At 44.6% G+C, this 27981-nt stretch overlaps 1 protein-coding gene across 5 annotated transcripts in view; it reads left to right on the top strand.

The window, feature by feature from the left end:
• Positions 1 to 27981, top strand: part of zfhx4 (zinc finger homeobox 4) — a 152533-nt gene that overhangs the window by 73565 nt on the left and 50987 nt on the right. For 3 of the 5 annotated variants that reach the window (XM_047568338.1, XM_047568334.1, XM_047568336.1), the window contains exons 2-5: positions 20720 to 23240; positions 23570 to 23782; positions 23986 to 24280; positions 25876 to 26417. In XM_047568338.1, the coding sequence (XP_047424294.1) occupies positions 20766 to 23240; positions 23570 to 23782; positions 23986 to 24280; positions 25876 to 26417 (3525 nt within the window). In that variant the 5' untranslated portion in view covers positions 20720 to 20765. Of the gene's footprint in view, positions 1 to 567; positions 1235 to 2488; positions 2606 to 20719; positions 23241 to 23569; positions 23783 to 23985; positions 24281 to 25875; positions 26418 to 27981 lie in introns of those variants that run through there. The other 2 variants (XM_047568333.1, XM_047568337.1) reach the window with 2 other exon arrangements.

The raw sequence follows: 27981 nt of genomic DNA, 5'->3' as shown, positions 1-27981 counted from the left end.
TATAAAAAGCCAAAACTATGTTTCCACATGTAGCTTAATTTAATCACACGTGTGATGTGCATAAACAGCGTGTCTCAGAAATGTATTCTCCACTATGTGCAAAATCTGTTTTTTTTCGCGTAGGATAAGGCGTTTTTGTGGTTTTGATTCTTCCACTCAGGTGTTTTTTTCTGTGTTTATGCACATTATTGATCAATAGTGTTATTTACAAAGTTCATCTGACGTCCATATCTATCACTTGTTCCGAACCCCGTAAAATGAATCATAGAAATATTTTATTTTCTAACGTTTCCATGAATTTGCCAGTACGGTTGCCTGTGCGCATCTTAGAAAAAAAGTAATTCACCTGTAGTGTCATAATCAATAAAATCAAACTGATGTGATGCACGAAAATAAAGCAGCACGGGCAGAACAAAAGATTATATTTGTTAAATCCAAACTGAAAGAAAGCCGTGCCGAGGCATTCTGCACCACAGCTCAAAAATATTCATCTGTAGAACTTGTTTCTTTATAAAGAAAAAAAATATATGACTTCTAAGTTGTGAGTAAGTCAAAGTCCGCTGTGTTTGGTGTGGAGGAAGCGGTTGTCCATTGTTCTACATGTGATTTGGCCCTTAGAGAGAAACAATACAAAAGGATTTTCTGCGCGCATAGACCTATGCGGCCGCCAGGGCTCCGTGTGCGCGTCATTTGCAATGTGGAGACTGTTGATCAACTCACTAATTACACTTCTCTCCTCTCCCTCCCTCTCCGTCTCTCTTTTGCTCCCTCCCTCCTTCTCTCTCTCTCTCTCTCATTCGTCCTCTCTCTCTCTGTCTCTCTACCCATTCCCAGAGTGCATATCGGGAAATAGACACACAAAGACATGCGCACTCAACTTAATCAGCCATTTTTTTAAACAGGGCTAAAACGATAATAATTAGCAGAATAAAGACATATCGGATTTTCATTTCCTTTCCTCCGTTTCCCGACCCCCGTCCACAAGAGAAACTGCGAGGCAGCCCGTCGACACGTCGTTTCACCGCCACCGGAACCAAAATAAGGGATAGCTCTCTAAACGCTTGACATTTGTGATTTTACCCCCTTTTCCCATTATAAAGTTGGAGGATTATTGTAATTTTCCCTGTTTTTCCACATTTTTATTGTCCAATTACGAAAACCGCTGGATGTGACTGTTTTATAAACCCAAGAGCAAAGAGAGAAGCGGAGGTGACGGTTTTGGAGGGGGAAGAAAGTAAGTTTTTTTTTCCTTTCCACCTCTCCCTTTAACTTTTATTGAGTAGTTTGGGGTGTGTGTGTTAAATTTAGGGGTCGGGTATCGATTATCTATCTCGGTGGTGGATCTTTGACATCGGGGTTGTTTGGATAACAGGTGCTGGATGTTTTTAGTCCAGAATAAAGGCGGATATCGTGATGTTAGTGCAACTCCGGCGCTTTGGCTCCAGTGAAACGAGCGACTGACAGTGTTGGAGGCGTTCTTACGCATGTGTCCGTGGTGTTAGAGAACGATCCCAAGTCCAGATCTGTCTTTTCCGAAGTTTATACAAACGTTGTTGAGCCTGGGTGGTGGACAGATGGAGAGAATGTTCCGAGACACGGCGAGCGTATCCCCCTCGTCTGTGGTTTTGCAGTGCGGATGTGGTGTTGCCTTCCCAGGAGTCCGATCTCTCGGACATGTCCGCTTTGAGCATGTTTCTAGTCGAGGTGTCCGGCATGCCCTTTTTTCCACTTCCCAACTCCCCGTTTCGGTCTCCGACCATCAGATATTTCATTTGAAGTCCGAATTTGAACGCATCCCAGCTCCCAAAGCCAGTTTAGAACACGTCGGGTTTCGTGCACCTTCCAGGCACTCGCAGCCGGAGTGACACGACCAGCCTCCCGACACGATCCCCCTTCCGTCCGAATAAGCGTTAATAATGCCGAAGGAATTCACTGCTCACACGGTCGTTGCAAAACCAACGCACATTTCTCTATCGCGGTCCATACACCTTTACCTGCTGCGCTCAAAAAGTACTCTCACTTTACCGAGGCGTGGGTGGCTGCGTCGCCCAGGAGGGAGACCGATCTCCGGGCTACTGATATCACGCAGAGTCCCTTTCGAGCCAACCAACTCCTGGGTCCTCAGTTTTTTTCTTCACCCTCGGCACTTGAGAGATCATTCTGCATGCTAAATTCATTGTTGATTTGCATTTATTGAAATTAACACATTTTAATTCCCCCTTCCAATCATAGTCTGGAAATTCCATTTCCACACTCGGTCCCAATCCGAGTCGGTGGACGGAGGCTAGGATTTCCTCATATAAATTGTCCTTCTGTTATTTCCCAGTCATGTTGGTTTCAACGTCTTCTTCAAGTTGCAGATTAGGGTTGTTTTCTAATAATTTAGAGAAGACAGGACAGGATGCAGAGGTAGGAGGTAGGGACTCTCAGGTGTTTTTGCGCCCTGATGGCAGTTTTTTTTTTTTTTTTTTTTTTTTTTTTGGTGAGGTTGGTAGATAGACTTGGCTCGGATTGGGACGCGACAGTGACAGGGGGGACATCGATCGCACGGGAGGGGAAAAAAACAAAACATCAGGGCCAAGGGGCCAGTCAGTCTCCAACCCGGGTATGTAACGGTGTAGTAAGTGTGTGTGTGTGTGTGTGTGTGTGTGTAGAGACTGTATATGCTCCAAGTGAACGGTGCGCCAATGTAAGATAGGCGACCTTTTTTCAGGATTGCATCTATTTATCTACGGCTTTTCTTGCCTTTTTTGATTTGGGTTTCAGAGCGTATTTATCCCTCAAAATTGAGTCTTTTAATTCAGCTTTTCCAAATGTGTTACACTTCTAAATTTGGTTGGATTGTTGAATGCGTACAGATTCTTATATACATAATGCAAGTCGATATTTTAATCAAAATAGTGGATTTTCTGTAGAATCTCAAAATGCAAAAGAGGATCATTCTTACTGCTTTAATAATCAGAATAAATCATTACCACTATATTATTACTATTATTGTTATTATTATCATTATTATTATTATTGTTATTATTATTATTATGAATACATACGTGACCTATTTTTTTAAATTTAAAGACTGAATTCAATAAAAGAAACAATTAGGTTTTTCTATCACTTAAATGTTAATTTCTCTCAGATAAATTTTCCCAACTACGAACACTGATGTTTTTCAGAAACAATGGAGCTTCTGTGTAGTCCGACCATTTAATTGCATCTGCATAAATTCCTTTATTTCAAAACAAGAACATTCAGCCTAGGCCTTATAATAAAAAATATAATAATAATAATAAAAAGTGAAATTAAGACACAGTTTGACCCTTTCTAATTGCACTGAATTTCATCACTTAATGACGGTATTGTCTCACTCTATAACAACACGATCTCAGTGTTATTTTTCTTGTCTTGCAAATGAGAGAATTATTGAGGTTTCTGTTTGCAGACGCCCAGGCCCCTTGTTTTTGTTTTTCTGTTCTGGGTGCACTATCAAAGACTGGGTGTGTATATCTCTTCGTGTTAGTTAAGCAGCTTGCAACGTTCATTTTTGCGCGTAGCTGTAAAGGGGAGGGATAAAAAAAAAAAAAAAAAAAAAAAACATATAGTGTGAAAGATGGGCAGACAGCCCTGAGAGGACAATAGCTGTTGGCTTGAAAATGCTTCTTGATTATTAAAAGCTAATGCATTTTCAGCATTGCAGCCTTCATTAAGGGTGCGGGTGGAGGGGGGTGAGAGGGATGAGAGGGTACTGGGAGGAGAAGAAGATGGGAGAGGGAGAGAGAGAGAGAGAGAGAGAGAGGGAGAGGGAGACAGGGGCTGAGTCTGTCCTATAACTCCTGGGTCTAAGACACATGCAGCTAGAAGATTGGCTCGGGCCTCTCCTAGGGGTCGACAATGTGTCATTTCCACCCGGCTAGATTGCCCTCTGCCTATCTGATATTAATGTGCAAATCAATATTTCAGGGATTAAATTTCCCTTCTTCATTTTTTATGGTTTCTACCTCAATAAGTCTCCCGTCTAATAGAGGAGGCTGGATGATTTAGAAGCCTCTGCTGCAGAAAGAGAGAGAAAGAAATAGAGAGGAGCTTTGCAACAAGGCTATCGCTGCATTTTAATGTTCTTCTTCGTGGATCCCCCATAGGCCCTTAGTAAGGAGGGCTATATCGCCGCTTTACAGTGTAAAGACAGCCAATTTGACTAAAAAGCCAGAAAGGGAAAATATGAGTCCGGTTGAATACTTAAGACGTTGTGGTAATCCGAGTAGCAGGTATTAGTGAAGCGAAGCCCCCCCCTCCTCCTCCCTCCCTTCCACCAAAGAGACACACACAGAGCTACATCCAAACCTGCATTACTAGCCGTCATGCTTGAGCGAGCAGTATAGCTTACGACGCGCTGGACTGCTGTATTTTTTTTTTCTTCTTCTTCTTTCTCTCTTCCACTTTTCGCCCTTTTTGCATAGGAGCCCACCGACATCCATTGGAGAGATTTACTCTCCTGCGTAATAACATCTGGCGTGTGTGTGTGTGTGTGTGTGATAGAAATGAATCACTCTGACACAATGACCTGCGTATGATTATTGAGGAAGGGAGGAGCGTATTACCATCGTCGTAATGCTGCATCTCATTGAGAGTCAACTAAATGAGCTTGGACCCTCTGACTCCCAATAGACATTCATTAAGGGACAGTGCACACAGAGGCGTCTGTCTGCCAATAGGTGTGTGTTTATTTAATCCTCCTTCCTGTACCATCTGGTGCGTGTGTGTGTGTGTGCGTATGCGTGTGTGTACGTGCGTGTCCAGCAGCAGCAGCAGCAGCACAGTGTGAATTTCCCTCCACTCAGCCCCCGCCTCCCCCCCCTTCCCCATTCAGCCTTTGCAGCAGAGCAGACTGTTTTAACATACCCTTGATAGGTAGAGTGTCAGTGGTTGAAAACAAGAAAAGAGAGGGAGAAAGAGACAGAGGAAGAGGCACAAAAGAACTCTAATTGTAGCACGACCGCTTGGCTTCCTCCCTGATTCACGGCCATTACGATGTGAAAAGCACAACCGCCCGTCCTCCATTATCAAAACGGCAGGCCTGCACACACTCGCATCCATACATGCATATTCGCTGGAAAGAAGCATGTAGATATTTTCGTCTGTTATCGGTGGCTCAAAACACCATCGGGCCGTCTGGTTCTGGTTGCCCGTTCTCCGCTGCTCCGCCGTCGAACATGTCAGACACTTCCTTCACCTTTCACCTGAACGGTGCGGTGGTTGAATTTAACGCGTCGAAACGCATTCTTTACATTTAAGGTTTTGCGTCCGTCGTGTTTGAGCTCCGCGAGCCAAGTTTTGAGGCTCCCTTCCGCCTTTTTAAGATTTTTCGTGGATGGGCTTTCTAGCGGCGTCTCTTATGCAAGCGTTCGAGGCTTTATTTTTTAATGCGTGGGGCGATTTCACATCTAAACGCGTGTTTGTGCGAAGGGGTGACGGCCTGCAGTAGTGGTGTCAGGGTCTCCCGGCTCAGGGAGGCCTGTAACGGGGCAAAAGCTAAGAAGTTCGCTGCAGCACGGCATTATATCTCAAAGAGGGGGGCTTCCTGTGTCAGCCCTGGGGCACCACCGCTAACACACACTTTCTCTCTATCACACACACTGAGCGAGACGCGGAGGAGGGTTAAAGACCTGGAACGAGATCAAGCCTCTCCGTAGCTCCCGGGGAGGGTGCTTGTGAATATGCGAGTTTTAGTGTAATTAGCACTTAATTATATTAACATATGCAAATTGTCAGGCGGAGAGCTTGTACTGCCGGTGGGTATCGGCTGAGATACAAGTGACTCTATTGTACCACCACGGCAGAAAAGAGAATAATGGGTGTGTGTAAGGCAGCCAGCCAGCAGCCAGCCAGGCCCCCGTGCTAGCACATACCCAGCTAGCTCATTTAAGTCTCTGGCTGGCCACTTTGCCAAATTTCATTAGTCGCCATGACGACCTTGCTAATTGTGCTGACTAATGTCCCTTGTCCCTGACCTGTCGTCAGTTGGGATGGGTGTGCATCCAAAACGCAGGAGGGTTACGGAGAGAGACGGGGAGTGAGGCCCGACTGTCCAGATTAAAGCAGCTCACAATGACTCCTATTTACACACGTTCCGCTTGTACGAGCATTTGCATATTCAAAAATACTCTGCCATCTTTCCTTGTCTGCTCGGCGTGTGCGCGCGCTTGCCCGCGCACTTGCGCGCATGTGGAAGCAATGTGTCGGAGTGAACAACAACAGTTCATTTGTGTGTCATCCTCTGTGTGTCACATGTGTAACACACATACTGTCTGAGGAGTGAGACTGCTCCGGCCCTGTGTAGCGACATAGCTGAATTTGTTTTTGATTATTGTACACGACTGAGATTCTGGAAATTAAAAGCTTGTGCCAAAATAACAGGGACACGGAGTTCTGCCTCTGTAACTTCTTTTCATTCCGTCCAAATATCTAATTACACCGCGTTTATAGCTACCCCCAGCCGAGCGGCAGGACTTTCTTTTTTTAGGGGGGGGGGGGGGGGGGGACAAACATTTAACGTTCTGTGCTTCCCGATAGCCAAAGGTGGATAGAGATTGGGCCTAGTTGGTGCTACTAGTACTTGCATGCTAATCCTGTTTTTTGACAGGAACGTAAACTGATATAATTGCTTTTCAGAGGCAGGAACGGCGGTTTATACAAGTGTGAAAGCACGGGAAAGGGGATTAGCATTATTTTGCATAATGCTGGGCAGGCGCTGAATGGGGCATTGAACGCTTGACTGGGTGACAGAGATGAAAGAGAGATGAAATGCTCTACCCCTCTTCCCTCTCTCCCTCCCTCCCTCCCTCTCTTCCCTCTCTCTACTCCAGTCCCAGTGTCTCCGGACGCTACACCGGTAGAGGACTGTGTTTGCCGGAGAGGACCCCGGAAACACCAGGCCAGTGTTTTTGGGCGTTTGTTCGGGTGCCAGCGGATGCAGGCTGTTATGTGGAGCAATATGTATGATAACAGAGCAACTGTGGAGACTGGCAAACTCCCTAAGCCTCCGCGTATATACTAAACTGCATCCCTAAAGCACCGGAGTGTACAATTATGTAGTGGATGGATGTAGCTCAGGTAGCATTTACATGGAAGGAAGGGAGCGGCTTTCGTGGATCAAATCAAACTACACTGCTCTTACATTTTCCTTTATTGAGATGTTTGCTAAGGATTTGATCGGATATCGTCTGGGCAGAGGCAGCTGTGAAATTGCAAGGCAGGTGTGTGTGTGTTTTTTTTTTTTTTTTTTTCTCGAACGCCGTCTGCATGTGTGTGTGTGTGTGTGTGTGTGTGAGCTCTGCTGGCAGAGGTAGGAGGGTGCACGAGGGTGGTGACGCAGCTTAAATTTGCCACCGTGACTTCCATATGACCCAACTCGACTTTGCAAGTAATTTATGATCAACCGTCATCATTGCTATTGCATCTGGCGTATGGAAATGATCCAGGGTCGAGGGAGGGGCGTGAGGTTGGGTGGTGGAGAACATGAGCGGTACAAAGGCCGGTGTGGCCTGTTTTTGTTGTCTCTCATTGGACAGGATCCTCTTTCTTTGACCTTTTGCACGCCTTCCCTCTCCTTTCATATGCTAATCCCGGCCAGACCCGAGGAGGAAACGTGCTGGAGCTGAGTGGAGGAGGACAAAGACTCCCTCTTTCTTTCTCTGCCTCCTTTCCACGCTATATCTCCTCTTTTCTTGCCTCTTCCCCTCTCGAGCAACTTGACAGACTTTGGCATGAAAGGAAGTGAGTGCTTAGCGGATGGGAAAGGTGGGGATGGCATTCTCGCTGTGACCTGTACCACCTGTGAGGATCAAGTGTGCTGCGGTGATCCTCGGTTATGTGCGCGCCGAGTTTTATTTTGAGTGGCCCTTGTAGTGTGTGTTGCGGATCGGTAATCGTTTGAGCCGTGCCGCCGGTAGTGTTATAGTGCAGGCCGAGTCAGTTGAGAAGTGATTTGTTGCTTTTCCAGTGAAGCTAGTCGAGTTGTCATACAGGGTCTGTATTTCTCGCTCGCAGCCCTGCCAGCTCTATCTCCTTACAACCAGTAAAAAGTACTGTCTCTGGCGGGGTAAAAGGATACTAATATAGTTACTACAACCCTCCCCTAACATAATACCCCAGCACACCACTGTTGAGCATGACGTGGTTCCAAGGCTTTTTTGGCTCTGTTATGGGAATGGGGCATGTTATCTATAGGAAATGTAATTTTTGTCCTCATTGAAATCGTTCATTATTGAGCGCGGTTATCTAAATGTTTTTGTTGGTGTTGGTCCAGCGCCAGTCAGGATTGCGTTACCCTCTCTCTCTCTCTCTCTCCCTCTCTCTCATGTCTCTCTGTCTGTGTCACCCCCTCCTCTCTCTCCCTCTCTCTCTCCCTCTCTCTCTCATCTCGCCAAGCCTTCATCAGTCTCTTAAGGGAAAATAGAAAAAGGGGGATTTTTCTCTTCCCTCTGTGCTCCGTCCCGTTCTCAGGCTCTCCTGCCTATTTTGCATCAGCCATCTCATACAGGATATTAGCCGTGGAAAAACATGGGTCTGGGTATTTCATTTAGAATAATATGTTTATTCTTTTCATTTCAAAGTGGAAGCCGGGGGATTTCATTGGGTGGGGAAAGAACAATCGGGGCCGTGTGTTTGAGGACTCTTTTCTGTTTGATCTGAGGTCCTGCGGACCCTGGGGGTGGCTGGGATTCTCAGGTTTAGGTCAAATGAAATGGGCTGGTGAAATAAATGAGGCCTCTCTCTTTCGCTCATATCATATCCCTGATTGGTTTCGCCGTACATCTCTGTCGGTGTCTCATGTTCTCCGTTGCGTTCTCTCCCATCTGTCATTTGCATCTTTGGATGTTCTTTTTTTTCCTCTTGACACGCATGGCCGTCAGGTAGGGAGGGGAGTTTGTAGGAAGCAGGGACTGGGCAATTTAAATGCCAGTAGTAACTCCCTCCTCACTGAGATCTATAAACTTTTGCTTTATTGCCGCACATTTGTTTTAAAGCCTTTTTATATCTGCACATCTGTGCGGACTTGAAGCAGCAGTTAGCGTTCAGGCTGTTGACATTGTTTTGTCTTCTGTAGTCCTCGGTGAGTATGCCCTTCAGGTCCGTGCCAGTGCCTCGATGTCCTCATCGTACATATTTAACAAAGCGTTCAGCAGCCTTTTATTTTGGAAAGGTTTGCTCATCTTGTACTTACAAAACAAAACGGTTCACAGCACAAAAGTTGATATGCCACATTTTATTGATTGCTCTCAAAAATATTTCCGGAGCTGCAAAACCTGGCAAGACAGAAAAAAAGAAAAAAAAAATGGAAAAGAAAAAAGAAATGCATAAAAAGTGTGCCCAACCACCTCACCCAAACAGAAGTTAAACAACAAGCTCTGAGGGGGGGGGGGGGGGAAATAAGCTGATGAATGACTAAGTTTCTCCAGGTTCGAGAAAAGACACACCACAATAGCACAAGACATCTCATGACAAATGATACGTTCTCTTCCTCGCTGGCTAAAGACAAAGGCGAGGATTGAAAAGGCAGAGAGCGCAGTCACAAGATATATGCACATTAATAGACCGTAAGGAAAGATGGAGAAATAAGAGTCATATTGGTAGGATAGCCATAGAAATGGAGAGGTCCGTTGCAAACAATGAGACCCGTTTTCGTCACGTTGGGAGCATCTTTTGCGTTCCACCCCGTGTACGTACGTGATTTGTATTCGTGTCAACATCCGCGTGTGCCTGTGTAGCGCAGGTATGTACCATGATTGGCATGTGGTATTCCTGAAGGTAATAGCATGCAGATATCAAGGCCACTGGCAAGGCTCGTCAGGGAGTAAGTGGCGAATTAATTATGCATGACTTGTGGTCTTAAACAAACAGTGTAATTAGAGATGAAATTAATTTACTAAAGAATTTGACTCAGGTTGCACGGAGACTGTCATTGTTTTTATTCGTATGATGATGATTATTATTATTATTATTAAATAATAATTATGCACAATTTCAGAAATGCATCGAAGTGCATTAATCGCCTGCAAAACAGTGCTCCTGGAAGAAAAAGGAATTATGCTTTTTGTCTGCTGGTGTAAAAATACTCACAAAGACATGTTAGATATGAACGGTCGTGTTCCACTTTGTAACTGCGGGATATCAAAAGTAGTAAAAAGACAAAACGGAAGATCTTTCCGATTCCAGTGTAGGTCTCTCAGTCTGAACTAATACAGGCAAGCAAGCATCTGTCTCCACAACTCCCCGAGGAGACTCCAGCCAACACTATCCCTACCTTTGTTTCTGGCCTGGCACCATCTGTGGAATAATCTTTAATTATTTGCTTTTAGGACGAAAAAAAAAATATATAATCTGTGACAGTAAAGAAGAAGAGCAGAGCAGGCGCTGGAATGCTCTTGTATATGGAATTGTAGGTATTAGCAGGGTTAGTTTTGTCAGCGGTTTCACTGATGTATCAGCTCTCTGCACCTAGACTAAATAAAGAGGGGAGTTTTGCCTTGTTTCATCCAGGTTTAGATGAGCAGATATCGGAAGACTTTGGGGACAGGCGTTTAAAAAAAAAAAAAGAAAAAAAGAAAAGGAACGCTGAAGAATGGGCCTCTTCCTTAACACAATACCTAAACAAGTGTCACGATGTGGTGATGGAGTGTCTGCTGTTTGGCTTGTTGGAGACCTTTTTGTAATATTATTAAATGTAGAAATGTCCTTTAATACTACAGCGCTGCGTAACTCTTTGCCCTTTTCAGGATGTATCATTTTAAAGATGTGTTTAAGAAAGCCCAATCTGTGCGTTTAAATGGGAGTAAAAAAAAAAGAGACATAGTGCCGACTGTGGTCATCGTTTGCCTTGTGACCGACCTCCATGGTCTCATGGTTGTCACATAAAGGGCAGCGCAGCATATTTACACACGTTAATACATAAAAGGGTAAAAATAAAAGGTAGTAAACCTTTGGTTTTTATTTACACGTCAGATTTAAATATGTTGTTTTGTCACTTATATCTAACAGTGGTTATTTCCCACTGTGAACACTTAGGTAATGGATCCATTTTTATCTCGGTTCCCTCTCAGCAGGCTGGCCCTAGATTTGCGTGACACAGTGTTTATTTGATAAAGGGATATTGCGGCGTTAATCTAAAACCATGCTAATTACATCTGACAGTTGTTTGTTTGTTGTGAAATCCAATTAAAACGTACACTTTTCAACTCCATTGCTCATCCCCCCCTCCTCCTTTCCCATTCTCTTTCTTCCCCTCCCACGGTAACCAGAAAAAAGGCCTGTGATGGCATAAATAACAACTGTGCTTTCCTTGTGGTTTTTGTGAGAAGAGGGCAAACTCACAACAGCTGTCAGAAAAAGGGGGTTTGTTTAAAAAGCAAATGGCTTTGGTCTAAAGTTCATTTGGAGACCTCTCTAATTAAATAGAGAGCCGAAAGCTTAAGTTAATTAGTAATTCCCTGGGTCCAGAAATTAGACCTGTCACGAGTATTCAAGCTCTTGGAAAGTCAAAAGGTATGTGTATATTGTGTGTTTTTCCACAAATCCTTCATGCTTGCGCCCGTCTCTGTACACAAATGGGCCTTAAAGTGTGTGTTTTTTTTTCTTTCTCTCTTTTTTTTTTTTTTTGCTGTTGAAATGCTAAAGACATTAATGGTCTTTCTGTGGCGTGTCAGAGAAGTGCTCAGGAGATGTTTAAGTGAGGGGCACATAGCTTGTGGCGTCAGTCAGGATACCTGCCCTATGATTATGTTTATGAAGATAATAACAGGGCCAGGGTCCCGCCGAGTACCGTCTTTAGAAAACAGTGGGGGTTTGAACTTTAAACTTTATTGTTACCCCTGGAAAACAACGGGGAGATTCGGTCGCCATGCCTGAGAAATGTCTGTACGATTAGCAAGGTGTCTCTCTATTGTTAGGGTAAAAAAAAAGAAGAAGATTTTTTTGTTCGTGCTCCTTGTATTTGCGGTAATATGAGGGGAATAAGTTTTTTTTTTCCCGGCAGTGTTTAATAAAGGGACCTCTTCTCTTTTCTTCTCTTCTCTTCTCTTCTCTTCTCTTCTCTTCTCTTCTCTTCTCTTCTCTTCTCTTCTCTTCTCTTCTCTTCTCTTCTCTTCTCTTCTGTAATTCAACAGATAAGCACAGGTTAAGCAAACATTAATCATCTGACTTTGACACACGGGAGAGACAAAATGTCCCTACCTGCTCAGGCTATAATAGACTAATAACTAGCATTACCAGCACAGCTGTGGTAAACACATTCATTTACATGTGCTATCCTATAACTAACTGTGCTGCCTGCATGTTTTTGGCCACGTGACACTGATAGATGTCCTTCACCAAATAGGGCAGCATTTGTGACATTTTTTCCTTTCCTAAAAGGGAATAAACTTTTGGCAACAAGTGAGACGGGGGGTTGCTACATTAGTTTGTAACGGTTAATAATAGGTTTCAGAGCATCGGTGGGACCCACTGCTTTTTGAAAACCAGATTTCAGCGCTGGAAAAGTACTTCGTCTTTTTAATTCCAGCCCGCCGTGCCAAGAATTTAAAACATAAATCGTATACATATGCTATTTGGAGTCTTAAAATAAGTCCCACATACAAGTTGTTTCACAAGCGTCGCACTTATCATAGCATAAAATAAGCAGGGAATCTGAGGCTCATGGTAGTTGATACAGTATAACCAGTCGTTTATATTTGCCAGGTGGATATGAAATGCCTGCGTCAGAGACTGCTCTCTGTGTCTGTCTGTGAGTGTGTGCTATCCTTGACTGACGTGGACAGTGTTTGCTTAACCTCTTCTGCGCTGCACTACCACGGCCTTGTCAATTTAAGTGTGTGTGTGTGTGTGTGTGTGGAGGGGGAGGGGGGTCGGGGAGGGAGGGAGGGTTTGGTAGAATGAGAGAGAGTCCAGCAATGGCAGCTTTCATTTTTCATGTTCCCAGCAGTATTTTTTCTAAACAAACCTGCTGAGAGGCAGAATGAGAGATAGAGAGGGGTCTGAATCAACACAAATGAGTGATATTTGTAATTTTCTCCCTGTGCTGGTATGTAACCCTGTGTGTCTACACACCCCAAGAGAAAACATGCATTTTTGACATTTTTTTTTTTTCTTTCAGGCTTTGTATTTAGCAGGATTATTAATTTCACTTGGCAAATAATCCCGCCCTGCCACCCCCTTCAACTTGCTGAAAGGAGATGTGTGTGTGTGTGTGTATGGTCTCATGGTTTTGCCTCATCCAAAAGATAAGGCTGTGATTTATGTAACGACTAAGCCCTTTCATATTGTGTACGTTGTACCTTACAAGAGCATGATGAGCAGGCTAGATTAATATTTATTTAGCACAGGCAAATCAAGGATTAAGCAGTCATCATTTTAGCACTAATCCGTGTCTCTGGTGAGATGCAGAGACAAAGAGAGGCAGATTACTAAACACGTAGCGCCACAAAACAACAATTAGTTGGTGGCTTGCCTTTCCTCGACCGTGCAGAAAAAGGCCGGCCGACGTTAGACGCGCAGACGTGTGCACAAACACACGCGGAATACGCTTTACGTTTTACGCTTGGACGTCTTCTGCTTTCTTAAGCTATTGTTGTCACTGTTTGTCTGCCTCTCCCTGACTTTTAACTTCTCACCCTCCCTCCCTCTTCAAAAGAATCCCTCATTGAAATTAGCGGTGGTTTGTCTGATTCACTCATCTGACGTAAATGTGTCTCATGATCTTTCCACTGTCCGGACACACATGCTCACGCACGCACACGCTCGGATAGACACACACACACGCGCGCGCACGCACAAACGCTGACACACATGCATGAGCAATGAATACTTCTTTCTTAGCTCCAACCACGTGGGAGAGGGACAGTTTGCTTAAACTGTGCGAGCCTGTGTGTGTGTGTGCGAGCGCGTGTGCCTGTCGTGCACGCGCGTGTGTGTGTGTTACAAATTACTTGGGAGTCTGTAAATAAAATTACATTCTTTGCTAATTGAGTTAAACTGCATTTCTGGAGATGTGGCAAAAAAAAAAAAAAAAAAAAAAAAAAAGATGAAAGCTCTCTGTGTAGTTTTTGGATTTGTACGTTGCAAAACTGCACATGTGTGCGTGTAGGGTGGTAATCTAGTTTGTTCTCAGCGCTCTCAGGTGGTAACCAACAGCCGTGCTGTTTGTGTGTTACCTGCGTCTCTGTGACGCTCCTGTCCTCACGACAACTTTATGTCGAGGCTCGCGTGTACCCTTACAAAACCGATAATCAAGACCCGAAGCTTGACTTGTAAAAACAAAGATTAGGGTGTGTGCGACTGCTTGGGTCTGTGTGTGCTGTCGGTAGGGGGGCACCGTTCACATAGGGAGCAATAACAAGGGAACAGCAAAGAGACCAAAAAGAGCATTTGAGAGCTGCTGCAGTGTGTCGGTGGAAGGGGAGGGGAGGAGGAGGGGAGAGGAGGAGGGGGGGGTCCAAACCAGATGTGAGGCTGATTGAGAGAAAATAAAAAGACGAGAGATAAATAAAAAGAATGAACAGACTAGTCGTGCTGCGAGGGAGAAAGACGGGGAGAAGCGCAGAAAAAGGGAGAATGCCATCCTCAGTTCCCCTTTGCCCTCCTTCCTCTCTCACACCCAGGCCACTGAATGTTAATGGCTTTTCTGCGCCCCCCCACCCCACCCCGCGCACACATACACACACACACATATATCCCTCCCCGTGGACACTGGCGCATTGTTTGCGGCAGAGCTTCTATTCTTTCAAACTTAATTACCTTCTTGCCTTTTGTGGCGTCAGGGGCTGGAAGTTTTGCTCTGTGGCAGTGGAGGTCGTCACACATTCTTCGGCGGTGCATTCCCCTAATCTGGGGGGTGAAGGTGGAGGTTTAGGGGTGGTGTGTGTGTGTGTGTGTGTGTGTGTGTGTGTGGTGTGTGGGTTGGGGTTGGGGAACGAGGGAGGGAGCAAAAGGAAGAGTCCAGAGAGTGGAACTTCTCCCCTTCGGAGGTGGTGTCAGTGCTCACGGCTCAGTGCACGTGCACGTGTTCGTGCGCATGCACGGTCATAATCGTCAGGACATAGGCTGCCCTTTGTTTGTGCGGTTCATTTCCAATCAACCCTAATTAACTAGAGAGTGTTTCCAGATTGCCAGCAAAAGAAAAATCCCCACTTTTTTTTTCTCGCTCCCTTCAGTCTTTGCTGTTTTGAGTTCGTGGAAGGGGAGGAAAAAAAAGTGGAGGCATTAGCTATGTAGATTGGCTTTGCCTTTGATGCTGGAAAAATCTTTAGCAAGGGCAGTAAGTGGTGACTGCGACCCAGCAGTGTCTGACTGTTTATTTTCATGTTTCAGTTTGAGTTTAGTTTGAAATATTGCCTCTTCAAAGGCGCGAGGCTTGTGCATATATTTAGACTGGACTGTGTAAGCCTAAAGTCCATTTGTAAGAATGTTAAATCCAGTCAAAGTTGTCTTTAATCCGTTAAACTTTGTCTATGAAGCCACATGAGCGGAAGATAAATGCTGACCCCTGATTCACATGCTACGCAAGTATCGTAACGGAAATAAATTTAACTGGGCTCTAAAGTCAGTGCGCCTTTGGAGTGGCTGCCTCTAAGCAGTGACTGAGGATACGCTTTCACCATATCCTGACAGAAGTTAGGACAGAGGCTGGTGTAATCTGACCCTCAATCAGATTTAAGAACCCATCCGTGGCTCGTTGCTCTGCGATAGGAGAAAAGACAGACACGGCCCCTGGCTTCTTTATTTTGTTCTCACCTGGTCATGAAGTTGGTTTTATGCATACTGTTGGACTATTTTTGTTTCTCATATGTTGCTGCTTTTTCCAGTGTCATCCAGATTCTTTCTCTTTTTTTCTTTTTTTTCCCCCTCTAACAATGAAATATCAGATATGGGCCTGAGGGCAGTTAGGTGTAATGTTACCTGAGCAACCAATGAGACCAATTTACTTGTCATCAACCTGAGGGATAGAACCTGCATACCTGCTTTAGAAAAAAAAAAAAAAAAAAAAACGAAGACAACTTCCGTCCTCTACATTTCTGCTCATTACTCCCCCCTCATCTCAACCTTTGCTCATTTTTTTTTCCGCCTTCTTTTATAATCCAAGATCATTGATCATGTAATGCGTACTTTTGATTTTCTAAACGAGGTTTTTTTTGCAGAGTGGGTAATTTGTCGAGCAAGATTCCTGTGCTAAATGGAGTGGCGCTTCAGGTGTCTGAGCCGTGCCTTGCAATAATGATAAGGTGTCTTTTGGTAATGAAGGCCTTTGCTTGCAGGGTAGACACACCGAAGAGGACAGACGGTCAGAAATGGGTGTGTGCGGGAGGGGGGGGCGCTGTCTTGTCTAGTGTCTAATATTACACCTCCAGGCAACAAACAAGGCCCGCATGAAAACCCCTTTGTGAGATTAAGAAGTAAAGAAGACAAAAAAAAAGCCCTCCCTCTCTTATCCTTTCGCCATCTTCTCCCTCTGCCCTTTCTTATAAGTCTTTAAACAGAGAGCATTAGGCCCCTTTTCCGTGATTGTGTGCATGTGTGCATATGTGTTTGTGCATGCGTGCGTCGGCGCTCTTTGATGGCAGCCAAAGCTCCTCTTGCATTGTGAGGAAGGAGATAATTCCCCTCCTCCTTCATCCACTTCGTTTTTCATCCCTCCCTTTCTGCATGGCAACAAATAAACAGGTCTAATTAGACCGGAGTAGGCCTATTCATGGCACTGACAGTGGGAGATGGATGCAGGGGCTTTCACAGCATCCCTCCCCTTTGTCTTTGGCTAACGCTTGGTGACATTTTGATAGAAGATTTGGTGTTGGGCTGAGGGGCCGCATGCCGGGAGAGAGACGACCTTCTAGGAGACCTCAAGGAATGACCACATAGCTGCAGTTTCACGCTGCCTTGCTGACTTTGTTGTTTGACTTTGCCTGCTCTCATGGGTTAAAGATTCAGGCTGGATTTAATTTTACCAGTTGCTGGGTGTCTTCACTTGAGCCCTAAACTGTTTGACAAGAAGAGAGAAAATAACCATTTTAGATGACCACGTCTCAACGCACAGATCTGCTTAATACCACTGTTTACAAATGTTGTAAATATCCAGCGCAGCGTTAACATCACTGTCTGCCATTGCATTAAAGTGTCGGACAGTTAGTGATGAAGAATTTGAACCTAACAGATCCCCGTGTAAACAAAAGACTGCAGTGTGGCAACACTGCAATTACAGGTTTGTCATTTAACAGGCTGCGACTCTGGCTAATGCGTGATAGTCTGACAGGAGGACAAAAATAGGAGGAGACTACGACATTACCAGCGGCTCAGTAGTTGTTGACATGCTTCAGGTAGTACCAGCACATTTTATGACCGCCAAATAAGCTTAAAAGGCAGTTTTGGACTTTGTGGTCGCTTTCATGCATTTTCAGATGATGAGTGCGTTCCTTATGAACTGAACGCTAAGATTAATGAGAATCTCCGTACAAAGCAAGCAAAAAAAAAAGTTGAGAAATCCCCTCCTTCAGACCGCTTCTCTGTCTCTCAGGGATCTGCTGAAAAGCAGATGGAAGGATAGGGGAGAGAGAGCAAAAGGGAGGGGGGAGAAAAACAATAGGCCAAGGAGTCTCTTAGCCCTTTTCACCCATCAGAACTAGCAGTGTCCAAAGCAGGCATTCCTCGGCTATTATTTGCCTCTCACTGGATCTGATCTGCCACTTTAATTACCTTAGTGTATGTGTGTGTGGGTGTGTGTGTGTGTGTGTGTGTGTGTGTGTGTACGGTCCTGTGTCCGTGTGCATATGTGTGAAAGCAAGGGGACATGCTTAATTAAAAAACAGAGGTAGGAGCGGCTCAGGCCACCCCTTTTGTTCTTGCGTTAAAAGGAGGGTGGAAAAACCTGGGCTTCGTTGTGAGATTCTCTCACTCCCTATGTATCTGTCTGTCTGTTTCACCAATGAAAGTAGGTTGGTTGGTTAGTAGAGCGAAGGAAGCCAGTGGGGGAGAGAAAGAGGAATGTTTCTTAGCTTGTAGTAATATGATCTGTGGGCACAACTGCTGTGAAAGGTGCGAAACCTAAAGGACGGAGAAAAGCCCAAATTAGCTGTAGGAGAGAGACAGGTTATCACATGAATCTCTGGACTTTGAAGAGTTCAATATACGAAATGTTACTTTTAGCTCAGAAAGGTAAAAGCGAAAAATGGCAGATTCACTGGACAGGAAGACCCGATATCTCACTACGTCTGTATGCTACATTAAGGTGTGCTCAATGCATCAGGACGGCTTCAAATGCTTACACCACTGCGCCACGTTATTTTTCAGAGGAGTGTGGGCTAAATCAAGTGCTAAAACTTTGCCATCTAGTTTTCTGAGAACAGCCCCCACCAAAGGCTTAAGTACTAAACAAGCAATTTGTGTTTATGGTCAAGTTTGCTGCGTGTGTATTCTGCATTTTTCAAAAAGGCCCTTTTTCACTCATCTGCGCACACTTTAAATGAAAGAAAAAGCAAAAAAGCTATAAACAGCACTACTCACATTGTGTTATTTTGTCAATGTACTGTCGGTGGCAAAAGTAATGGGTTCAATTAAGAATCCGTTTATGTTATTGTTGGCAGGCAGCACGCATGTAAACAGCTGCTAACCTGTTAGCATTAGGGGTGATATGTCAGTGCCAAGCGCTTAACACGTTGGCTTATCCATAAGACATAATTCCATACTTAAAGAGATGCATAATTCATAAACCGCAGTGTTTTATGTCCGAGCTACAATTCAAAGGGGTTGCTCCCCAATGAAATAAGCAGTGAACTGACACCACTGACAAGTAGTAAATCCTGTCGTATGTGTCGCATTAGCTCTCAAACCCACTGCTTCTGAACAGCTTTACCCTCAATCACATTGCACCCAAGCTTTTCAAAGATGGACACTGGTGGAAAAATTAAAAGCGAAGAATGTACAGCATATGTTTGAACAAATGAATGGTGAAACAGGTTCTGTGGCTGTGTTAACGCTACAAATTCTTGTGGCATGACACACACTCGCCGTGTTTCATCTCCTTGCATGTTTGGAACGCAAAGCTAATTGCTGCTTATGTTCCTGCAATTACAGTTCAAGTTAACATACACGCAGGTATGTATGGGGTGTGTGCCCTAGAAGACAGTAGCCGTTATCTCCCTGCCTGGGGCTAAAAATCCCAAAGAAAGCAGAATAATCCTAATTTGTCTGACTCAACCGCAGGTTATTGCATGAGAACAATAGTATTTTTACTGCTTACAAAAATGTACTGCAGAGAAATTTTAAGTTAAAAACATTCTTCTAAAATGTAAAAACTAGGTTTGCTATAGATCTACGCTTTACCCCCTGGCTGACTATAAACAGAAGATGATTAGGAGATGATTTTGTCATGCCACACATCTACCTCCCTCCTCTCGCTACATCTATGCTGAACTGATAAGCACTAAAATTCATTTTCTGCTCCTTGTGAATTTTTCTTTAATCTCACAAACGGAGAGACATAAAGTGAGACACACACAGTGAAAACATAATTTCTCTCTTTTAATCTATCACTAGTCCCCGTGGAATCATCTCTGGGATATGTCAGATTAGACGTGATTATAGCGCGTGCACACTCACATGCATCCACAAACACACTCACACACATGTTTGATTTCATTCCTCACGCTTTTACTGTTCCTCCCACTGGCTTTGTTTAGCCCTGGATTGTTGCGGATTAATCCTCTAATTGCTTTGTAGCTTTGTTGTGAGGGAGAGGCAGTGTACAAAAAGAGAGGGAGAATTAAGCAGCAGGTGGATTAGGTTAAAGGTTAACATGGCTCTTTAAAGCTTTCTTTTAATGCTAGCTCATTTACACGCAAGCATCTGAAAGGAGCTGGTACTGTATCAAGTAAAAAGACATTTTAGTAGTGGTTCTCATTTGCTGCATCTAGCTGAGCAAGAATTTCTTTTCAGTAGCAGTTGAGCTTCGGCCTGTTGTTTCTTCTGTTTTTCTGGAGGTGATAAGAAAATATTCCAGTGATTATAAAATGAAACAGCATGTCATGAGTGTTTTTGGCCTTATGAGGCTTTTTCTGAATTGTGTCTGTGTGTTTATGGATGCCTTTACGTTTGCGCCTTGTTGTGAAAAGCCAAGAGATTGAAGTAGTGAGGGGTTGAGAGATCGGCAGCTACCCAGGATTGATAACATCTCTCTGGTATTCCAAACATCATTCCTCATGGAAGCTTGTTCTCTCTGTCTTTCTTTCACCCACTCTCTCTCAGTCTGTGTCTGTTATTGCTTTCCTTCCCATATTCCATGAAACCAAAATACATTAAGGGTCAATATTTTCTTTGATCTCCTAATTATTTGTATGTCTGAGACTTAAGTAGTAAATTTGCTATTAGTTAGTGTGCCCTTAACTAGTATAATCACACATTTTAGTGGTTAAATTGTAGTATGACCATAAACCATTTTACCCTTAAAATGTGATATGAAAAAGTTTTTTCATAAACTTCAGTGTTCCTTACCTTAGTTTGATTGCTGTTTCTAACAGCAACTATGACCAAAATACAGAAGTTGATTTTGAACAAAAAAATCTGTCTTGTAATAAACAGTTACTGGGGGAAGAAAAGCCACAGTTGAATGTTGTTAAAGATTGCTGACGGTGGCTAAGGACACCGTTTACTAAATCTCAGTTGTAATTTTTCTTTTCCAACACAGGTCCCTGTTGGGCTGGATGAGATGAGATCCCTATGTAGTGGTCGTCATGGCAACTTGTGACTCTCCCCCTATGGTGTCGTCACGGCAGCAAGAACATGGTGGCCAGAGGTTGGATGCTGCTGCTGAGGACAACTCCGTTGTCGCCATGGAGACCAACAGCAACAATGCCAACAATAACCAGTTGTCACCTGCTGCCATTGGAGAGCCGGAGAATGGCCTTGGAGCGACCGTTGTGAGCCCTCTGAGGTCCACTACTACCCCCACCACTGTCAGTGCAACCATCGACCCTGTAACCGAACAGAGTCGGAGAGAAAGCTTTACTACCGGTAACAAAGGAAGTGTTACCGGAACTTTACCAGGAGGAGGAGGAGGAGGAGCAGCTTTGGGTTCGGACTGTTCTGCCCCTGCCACATCCCCCGTGGCACCGGCAAAGGAGATCCCCTGCAACGAATGTTCTAGTTCCTTCTCCAGTTTACAAAAATACATGGAGCACCACTGCCCCAACGCCCGTCTGCCTATTGGTGGAGGTCACGAGGAGGGTGAGGAGGTTGAAGGAATGATAGGGGAGGAGAGTGAAGATGAAGGAGACCGTGAGGTGAGTGCGGCAGAAGTGGGGGAAATGAACAGTGAGATGGAAATGGAAGAGGATAGTGATGTGGAGAACCTGTGTGGCGAGATCATCTACCAGCCCGATGGCTCAGCCTTCATCCTAGAGGACTCCAAAGAGCAGCGTGGCAACCCTGGGTCTCTCCCATTCAGGGGCCTGCTGTCCCCAAAGACCTTCCCCAATGCCCAGGCCAGCGGTGGTCAGAGTGGCCTGAGTCCAGTGGGGGAGCGGTTGGACCAGCACGCTGCACCCATGTCCTTCTACCCCCAGATCATCAACACCTTCCACATCGCCTCATCCCTTGGGAGTAAACCCCTAGCGACCGACCACCCCTCCTTCCCAAATACCTCAGCTGGAGGGCTGGTGGGCGCTGGTCCTGTGTTGCACAGTTTCCGTGTCTATGACCTCCGCCACAAGAATGACAAAGACTATCTGAAGGCGGATGGTGCAGCCAAAAACTCCTGTGTGTCCAAAGATGTCCCCAACAATGTGGACTTGTCCAAGTTTGAGGGCTGCGTGGCCGATGGGCGGCGGAAGCCTGTGCTGATGTGTTTCCTGTGCAAGCTGTCTTTTGGCTATAGCCGTTCCTTCGTGACACATGCTGTCCATGACCACCGTATGACCCTGAATGAGCAGGAGCAGAAGCTGCTGGGCAACAAGCACGTCTCTGCTATCATCCAGGGCATCGGCAAGGACAAAGAACCTCTTATAAGCTTTCTGGAACCAAAAAAACCCCAAAACTCTGTGCTACCCCACTTTCCCTCACCTGCCAACTTTCTAGGGCCAGACACTGGGCTCCGCGGCTTGTGGAACGCTTTCCACAGTAGTGGGGAGAATGCAGATTCCCTTCAGGCAGGTTTTGCCTTCCTGAAGGGCAGTGCCAGCAGCTCCTCTACTGACCAAACCCTCAGAACCCAAACCATGCCAAAGGCTGAGACCAACCCAAACCTCGGGGGAGGGGCTGGTGCCCACAGAACCCCCAGCGGGAGTTCTGCTGCTGCTGCCTCTGGTGGCAACTTGGAAGGTCGGAACTCTGATAGTGACTGCAAAGGCCACGTTAGGGACACATGCACTTTGCAACCCAATGGGCCAGACCTGAGCCAGTACCCGCCCATCAAGCGGGAGCCCGGTACAGCAGGAGAAGAAAGTCCTGAGCAGGATGAGGATGCTTACTCCAGTGGTGGTGGAGTAGAAATGGAAGTAGATGAGGAGGAGGAACAGGCCATGACCATGGCAATGACAGGCCAGCGGGCCAACAGCACTAGTAGCAAAGATTTCCCTCTCTTAAACCAAAGTATTTCCCCCCTTTCCAACAGTGTGCTAAAGCTGAACAGTGACAAAGGCCCTGCATCCACCTCCTCTTCCTCCCCGACTATGTGCGAGAAGTTCGAGATGGAGAAGATCCGCCTCTCCACTGCCCTGGCAGCTGCCAGAGAGCGGGAGAGCAGCAACGACTCTACCAGTGAAGGCCTGGCAGGACGGGATAGGTTATCGCCATCCTCCAATCCCCTTGACATGATGATGTTGCGCAGAGATGATGAGAGTCCTGGCCCTCTCCATCAACACATAGGAAATCCCAGTACTCCTGGAACTCCTGGTACTCCTGGCACCCCTGGTCCAGGTGAAGGGTCCCCAGGTAGTGGGGTGGAGTGCCCCAAATGTGATACAGTCTTGGGATCCTCACGGTCTCTGGGAGGGCATATGACGATGATGCATTCACGGAACTCCTGCAAGACGCTGAAGTGTCCCAAGTGTAACTGGCACTACAAATACCAGCAGACACTGGACGCTCACATGAAGGAGAAACATCCAGAGTCTGGTGGATCTTGTGTGTACTGCCGCACAGGACAGCCTCACCCTCGTTTAGCCAGAGGCGAAAGCTATACCTGTGGATACAAGCCTTTCCGCTGTGAGGTCTGTCCATCCTATTTTTCCTCTTCATGGATTTCCCTGTATATTTATATTTTTACATTTTTCAAATTAAGATAATAGCCATTTCTTTTTAATTAAAGGAGGATTGAGATTCATATTTATGCTCACTGAGTTACATGTCTTAACATGATTTGTCTCTTTTTATTTTGCCTTAAAGGTTAATGTAATAATCTCAAACACTTAGCTAAATAAAATATAAATTTCCACGCTAAATTATATATCAGATATTGACTAGTCGTTGTTATGCACGCATTTTAATGTTCATTATGCATCCATTCAATTAATTCTTAGTGCACATTTTTTCCTTTTAGGTATGCAACTACTCAACCACCACCAAAGGCAACCTTAGCATCCACATGCAGTCGGACAAGCATCTGAACAACGTACAAACACTCCAGAACGGTGGCGGTGAGGCACAATACAACCACAACCACGCCAACCCTGTGCCCAGTGCCAGCCTTGGCGGAGGCTGCGGTGCGCCCTCGCCATCAAAGCCCAAACAGAAGCCCACTTGGCGCTGTGAGGTAATGAAACAAACAGAGCATCATTGTAGCTCTGCTTGACTGTTGCACTGTCTACATAATGAATACGCTATTTCCCTCTGCGTCATTGTCTCTTATTATTTTTTCTAAACGACATCAACTTGCTTCTGGTATGAAAATAAGTGAATTAAACATTACAAATATAAAATATGAATCTTATCTTCCTTCTGTCTTTCTTCCATCAGGTGTGCGACTATGAGACCAATGTGGCACGGAACCTGCGAATCCACATGACCAGCGAGAAGCACATGCACAACATGATGCTGCTGCAACAGAACATGAAGCAGATCCAACACAGCCTCCATCTGGGTCTGGCCCCAGCCGAGGCAGAGCTTTACCAGTACTACCTGGCCCAGAACATGGGTCTCGCAGGCGTAAAACTTGAGAACCCAGCTGGCAGCGGAGGCCCAGACGCCCAGATGATGATTAACCCGTTTCAGCTAGATCCTGCAACTGCAGCTGCTCTTGGATCTGGTCTAGGTGAGTGATGCTTGACACAAAACACAGAGATAGACATGCCTCATGAGTTTTAAATGTAAGTAAATTGCAATGCACAACAAAGGCATTTGTTCTGAGTATTCTCCTTTTAAATATTTTTTGCCCTCAAGCTTGTTATTCAGTTTTCTACTGCTCATTTTTCACTTGGCCAATTTTATCTGTTTTATATCATAAATCTGATGCCATCTGTATATTGTTTTTTTTTTCATCTTTTATCTCCGTTTTCTTTGTTGCTCTTCATTTTTCTCCATGCCCTCTCACCTTCTCTTTTTCTGATCCCCATCCTTTTTCACAGTGGCTCACTTCCCTTCCCTCCTCTCCTTCTCATCCTCTCTTATCTCTGCTCTCATATTGTCCCTCTGTCATTGTCTCCTTTCTTTGACCCCTCTCCCTGATTAAAAAATGATTATGAGATGCCACATGAGAATTATTCTTAATCTTTCATTTGTAATTTTCTTAAGTCAGCTTAATCCCCATCCCCCCAACACACACACACACACCCCACCTTTGCTCACTCTGGAGAGAACACACATATATACACACACATAAACACACACACTCACACACAGCAGGAAGCGGATTCCCGTAGGAGTGAGAGAGATTTAACAATGACCCTGCAGTGTTACACACCCACTCCCTCCGCGAGTGTGGAGGTCACAGCCCAGCTAGCAGATGTACTCTCAGTGAATTACACTGATACCACTGAGCTCCCCATAGTGAGCGCAGCTGTACATAGGTATAGACGGTGTGAGGAGGATATTCAAATGCTAACACACGCAGAATTGCATGCATAGGTTATGAATGGATATATGTGCATATATACAAGACTCAGATAATGTGTAATTGTTATGTTCTTCTTACACTGTGTTGTGATATTTGAGAAAAAAAAAAGACATAATGAGCTTTGGTAACATGCATAGAGGGACAATGGCGGGATCAAATGAAAGAGTTAAATACACTTGAATGAATGGCAGATCAGTTTTTTGTCCTAGGGTGGGTGGCAGAGGAAAAAGAAACAGTGTGTAACGCATTGATCAGCTTCTCAAATCTGTGCATGGCTGTGAGAAAAGCCCAGAGCTCTAACACCGTTGTCCCACCATTGCTGAGAGCAGTAATTAAAGCTACCTGATGAGCGAGTTAGCAAGTTGAAAAGGATGATTGTAATTGATCCTGATTCAATCCTATTAAGGTTTTTTATAGACAAGACTTTGTAAGGAGCCCTAGTCCTCTGTGAGGCTTTATTTTATCAAATCCTTTTGTGTGAGAGGGGCCCGCACAGAAGACTCACTTCTCTTTCCACACTTAATTTCATTTAATAAAAAGAGCCTTTTCTTTCTCGCCATCTTTTATTACTCCATATGTATGCAAGCCTTTCATTTTTACCACCGCTTTGTCTTTTTGTTATACCTTATTGTATTTATGCACCATTCTTCCTGCTTTGCATGTGGCCCTGACGTGTTATCTGTCCATGCTTCCATGTACTGTAGGTAATTCTTTTGTAGCTTCTAGCTTTTACTCTACAATTTCGCATTTCGTTTTCGCTGCCTAACCTTTGTTTTCTCTCATTTTCCCCACAGTGAATAGTGACCTATCAGCTGAGCTGCGTCTTGCCAGCGGTCAACTGATGGCAGATGACCTGTCCCTGGTAACCTCAGGCGGAATGGGGGGTATGTCCTCATCAGACCCCTCCCTCTCCTCCTTGTCGCCACCTATCAACGACCCCTCGCTGCGCCTCTACCAGTGCGCTGTGTGCAACTGCTACTCCACAGACAGCCTGGAGGCTCTCAACGGCCACGTCAACGCCGAGCGATCTTTGCCCGAAGAGGAGTGGCGCTGCGTCGTGGGTGATGTCTACCAGTGCAAGCTCTGCAACTACAACACCCAGCTTAAGGCCAACTTTCAGCTGCACTGCAAGACCGACAAGCACATGCAGAAGCACCAGCTGGTGGCCCACATCAAGGAGGGAGGCAAGGCCAACCAGTGGAGATTAAAGTGTGTGGCCATTGGCAACCCGGTGCACCTCAAGTGCAACGCTTGCGACTACTACAGCAACAGCGTGGATAAACTGAGGCTGCATGCCACCAACCAGAGGCATGAGTCTGCCATCCGCGTCTACAAGGTAAAAACGCTCTCAGCCAACATCAGTTCTCTAATCTCAGCTTTTTTATCCAAACTGAAGAGAAAAAGAAAATTCTCAACATCAAAGTAGTATCGCCTACACGTGAAGCATAAAATCCTCATCTAAAGCTACCATAGAAAAGTATTTTTCCAGTACAGCTATAATACCATTCCTACAACTATATATGTTACAGGCAAGCCGCTCTGACCACATATTTTTGTGTAAAAAAAAAAAAAAAAGGGCCCCATCTTCAGTGTCGCACGGATAGAAAGTTCCCATGAGAATGGAATGGCAAAGATGGCAAAGGTCTCTGTGAGAGTACCGAGGATGATTTCCATCCGATATGGATACATTTCCAGCTTGTGACTGCCTGGCTCTAGTGTGTCAATTAATTATACACAAGTCACACACTATCAGCGAGTTTGACATATTCCAAAGTTTTGATTTTCTTCGGTTGTTTTTTTTTCCTTTTCTTTTTTTCCAGCTCTTAATAAGTCTGGTATAATTAATTTTTTTCTTGAAAAGCATGTATAGCCAGATAAAGTATTTACTGGACAATGAAATTATGACCCCACGTTGAGAACTTAAAAAACAAGACAGATAACTATTTGTCTGAAGTATTGTAAAAATGGCCCTTGATTTATAGTGAAAGTATACATATGTTTAAGTGTAGTTACTTAACTAATTAAACCCTTCGCACTCGGAGCAATAAATAGCTCCTGTGAAGAAATTCCAACATGCCCAATATTTGGCAGCTTTCTCTGCTCCTATATATTTAAGGTGATTTAGTTTGTCAGACGTCTCCTTCAGCTTAATAGGATGCTGTTACATTTCCAAGGCCTTGACCTACAGGACAGGATCAAGTGCATTACATTAATGAGGATTTCTTTACTACTGTGTGCAACATTTGGCAGTGGGAGGTGTTTGTGTATGTTGAGCGTTAAATGAGACAACTTTCCATAAGGAGATGTAGAAAATAGGGTTATATTGAGGTGTTTTCCTGGAATATAAAATACAATTTCATCTTAGAATGCTTTACCCTCTTTTATATATAGGGTTTTATTACTGTCTGATATTTATTCTCCTTTCCAGAGAATAGTTTTTATTTATAACTATAAAATTTCGTCTGAAGGGAGAAAAATGTAAAATTCAGATATGAGAGAGTGTGCAGCATTACATTTTATAGATTTGAATCTACAACAGTATACTTATAAATTACCCACCGGACTTTAGTAACCGTCCCTTTCCGTGTTTTTTTCTTTTCATGCCTTTATTGTATAGTAATCTTTAAGGAATTACCTTTGAATATCTCTGACTTCTTACTTACTTACTTCTTCTTCTTACTTAACATTTCAAGGCTTAACTGGATTAAGCACATTGGCATTCTTAGTGTTATTTAAAACAGTCTTAGTTGACTTCAGCAGGATGTACATATTGACACAGGATTGTCCAGCAGTCTGGCAAAGGCCGCGTTTGGCATCTCGATAAGTTAAATCAAAGAAGACTTTAGTGGAGGTGTAATTTTGGCTCGACATGTTGATGCATTTGACAGAGTTAAGACACT

This window comes from Mugil cephalus, chromosome 18 (genome assembly GCF_022458985.1).
Source record: "Mugil cephalus isolate CIBA_MC_2020 chromosome 18, CIBA_Mcephalus_1.1, whole genome shotgun sequence".
NCBI classification, from domain to species: Eukaryota; Metazoa; Chordata; class Actinopteri; order Mugiliformes; family Mugilidae; genus Mugil; species Mugil cephalus.
The sequence above is the reverse complement of the archived record's forward strand: the minus strand, read 5'-3'. Positions and strand labels throughout refer to the sequence as shown.